Consider the following 1149-nt stretch of genomic DNA (forward strand, 5'->3'; position numbering starts at 1 on the left):
GTTAAACGGGTTAACGGGTCTAGCCAAAACTAACCCAAAACCTATTACACCAAAGCCAAACCTGAGAATCTCTTGTTAGGTTCTTGTAATGCTAGAAATTCACACCCAAATGCTATACCAGAAATAATTCAATATTGAAATCACATTACCCAGTTTAACTTTCGAGGTCAAACAAACAAATTTCCAACTCTTAAATAATGTGAAATGATCGATTCACAACAACAAAGATGATTTTATTTCTGAATGGACCCAAAGGGGAGTTCTAACAATCCATCCAACCATTTAACGCGTCGTTTCACCAACATAAAAACTCAAGTTTCCTTGATAAAGTATGAGTTTCTCCCCCAATTAGAATCCAACTACAACCCGGAGTCTTATCCAATCTCAACCTTCTAATCTTTAATCTAACCCGATATGCATCCTTCCACATGCCTCGAGATTCATATATACTACACAATGCAATATAATTACTAGCATATGCAGGCTCCATTGCAAACAGATGACTCACTGCTATTTCACATGTCTCAATATTCTTATACACCGAAGAGCCCGCAAGAGATACACCAGCTGGTGGGACCATTTTGACCTTTTTCATACTATTTATCAACTCTAGCGCGTCTTCAAAGCATCCAACACGACTCAAAAGATCCACCAAACACGGGTAGTGCTCCACGCTAGGTTCAAAACTGTATGAAGATCTTATTGAGTTCACAATCTTTTTACCTTCATTTACAAGGTCCGAGTGGCTGTAACTAGCTAGGATTGCAGTGAGTGTGACACTATTCGATTCGAATCTCGAGTCTTTCATTTTCTCAAACAAATTTAGAGCTTCATAATGGACTCCAAAGCAGGATATCATTGTCGTCATGTCACGGAGTTGATATTTTTCATGCTGCAAAATATCTGTTTGGCGTCACACAGGCACCTACACTTTGAAAACATATCAAGAAGCGAATTATTAATAGTAGTATCATTATACAACACTGTGTTTTTAACACCTGCCCGTGAATCTCTTTTCCTTTCGTAACATCTCCTAGCTTCCCTGAAGTGTTCAGAAGGTTGGGATTGTCATCGAATCAATCCTGGCTTTGTTTCCAAGAATGTTTCTAAAACAACTTAAAGCTTCCAAATGCAAACCGGCTGTAGGGC

General features: G+C 38.7%; 1 protein-coding gene across 1 annotated transcript; it reads right to left on the reverse strand.

Annotated features, from left to right (window-relative positions):
• Positions 1 to 295: 295 nt before the first annotated feature.
• Positions 296 to 859, reverse strand: LOC143573595 (pentatricopeptide repeat-containing protein At3g57430, chloroplastic-like). The gene has a single exon (XM_077058434.1). The coding sequence runs from the start codon at positions 857 to 859 to the stop codon at positions 296 to 298; it is 564 nt and encodes a 187-aa protein (XP_076914549.1).
• Between the last annotated feature and the right edge of the window lie 290 nt (positions 860 to 1149).

Source organism: Bidens hawaiensis, unplaced genomic scaffold, assembly GCF_021521415.1.
Source record: "Bidens hawaiensis isolate Kalapana, Puna unplaced genomic scaffold, B.hawaiensis_p1.1 tig00026593_1, whole genome shotgun sequence".
Classification (NCBI taxonomy): Eukaryota; Viridiplantae; Streptophyta; class Magnoliopsida; order Asterales; family Asteraceae; genus Bidens; species Bidens hawaiensis.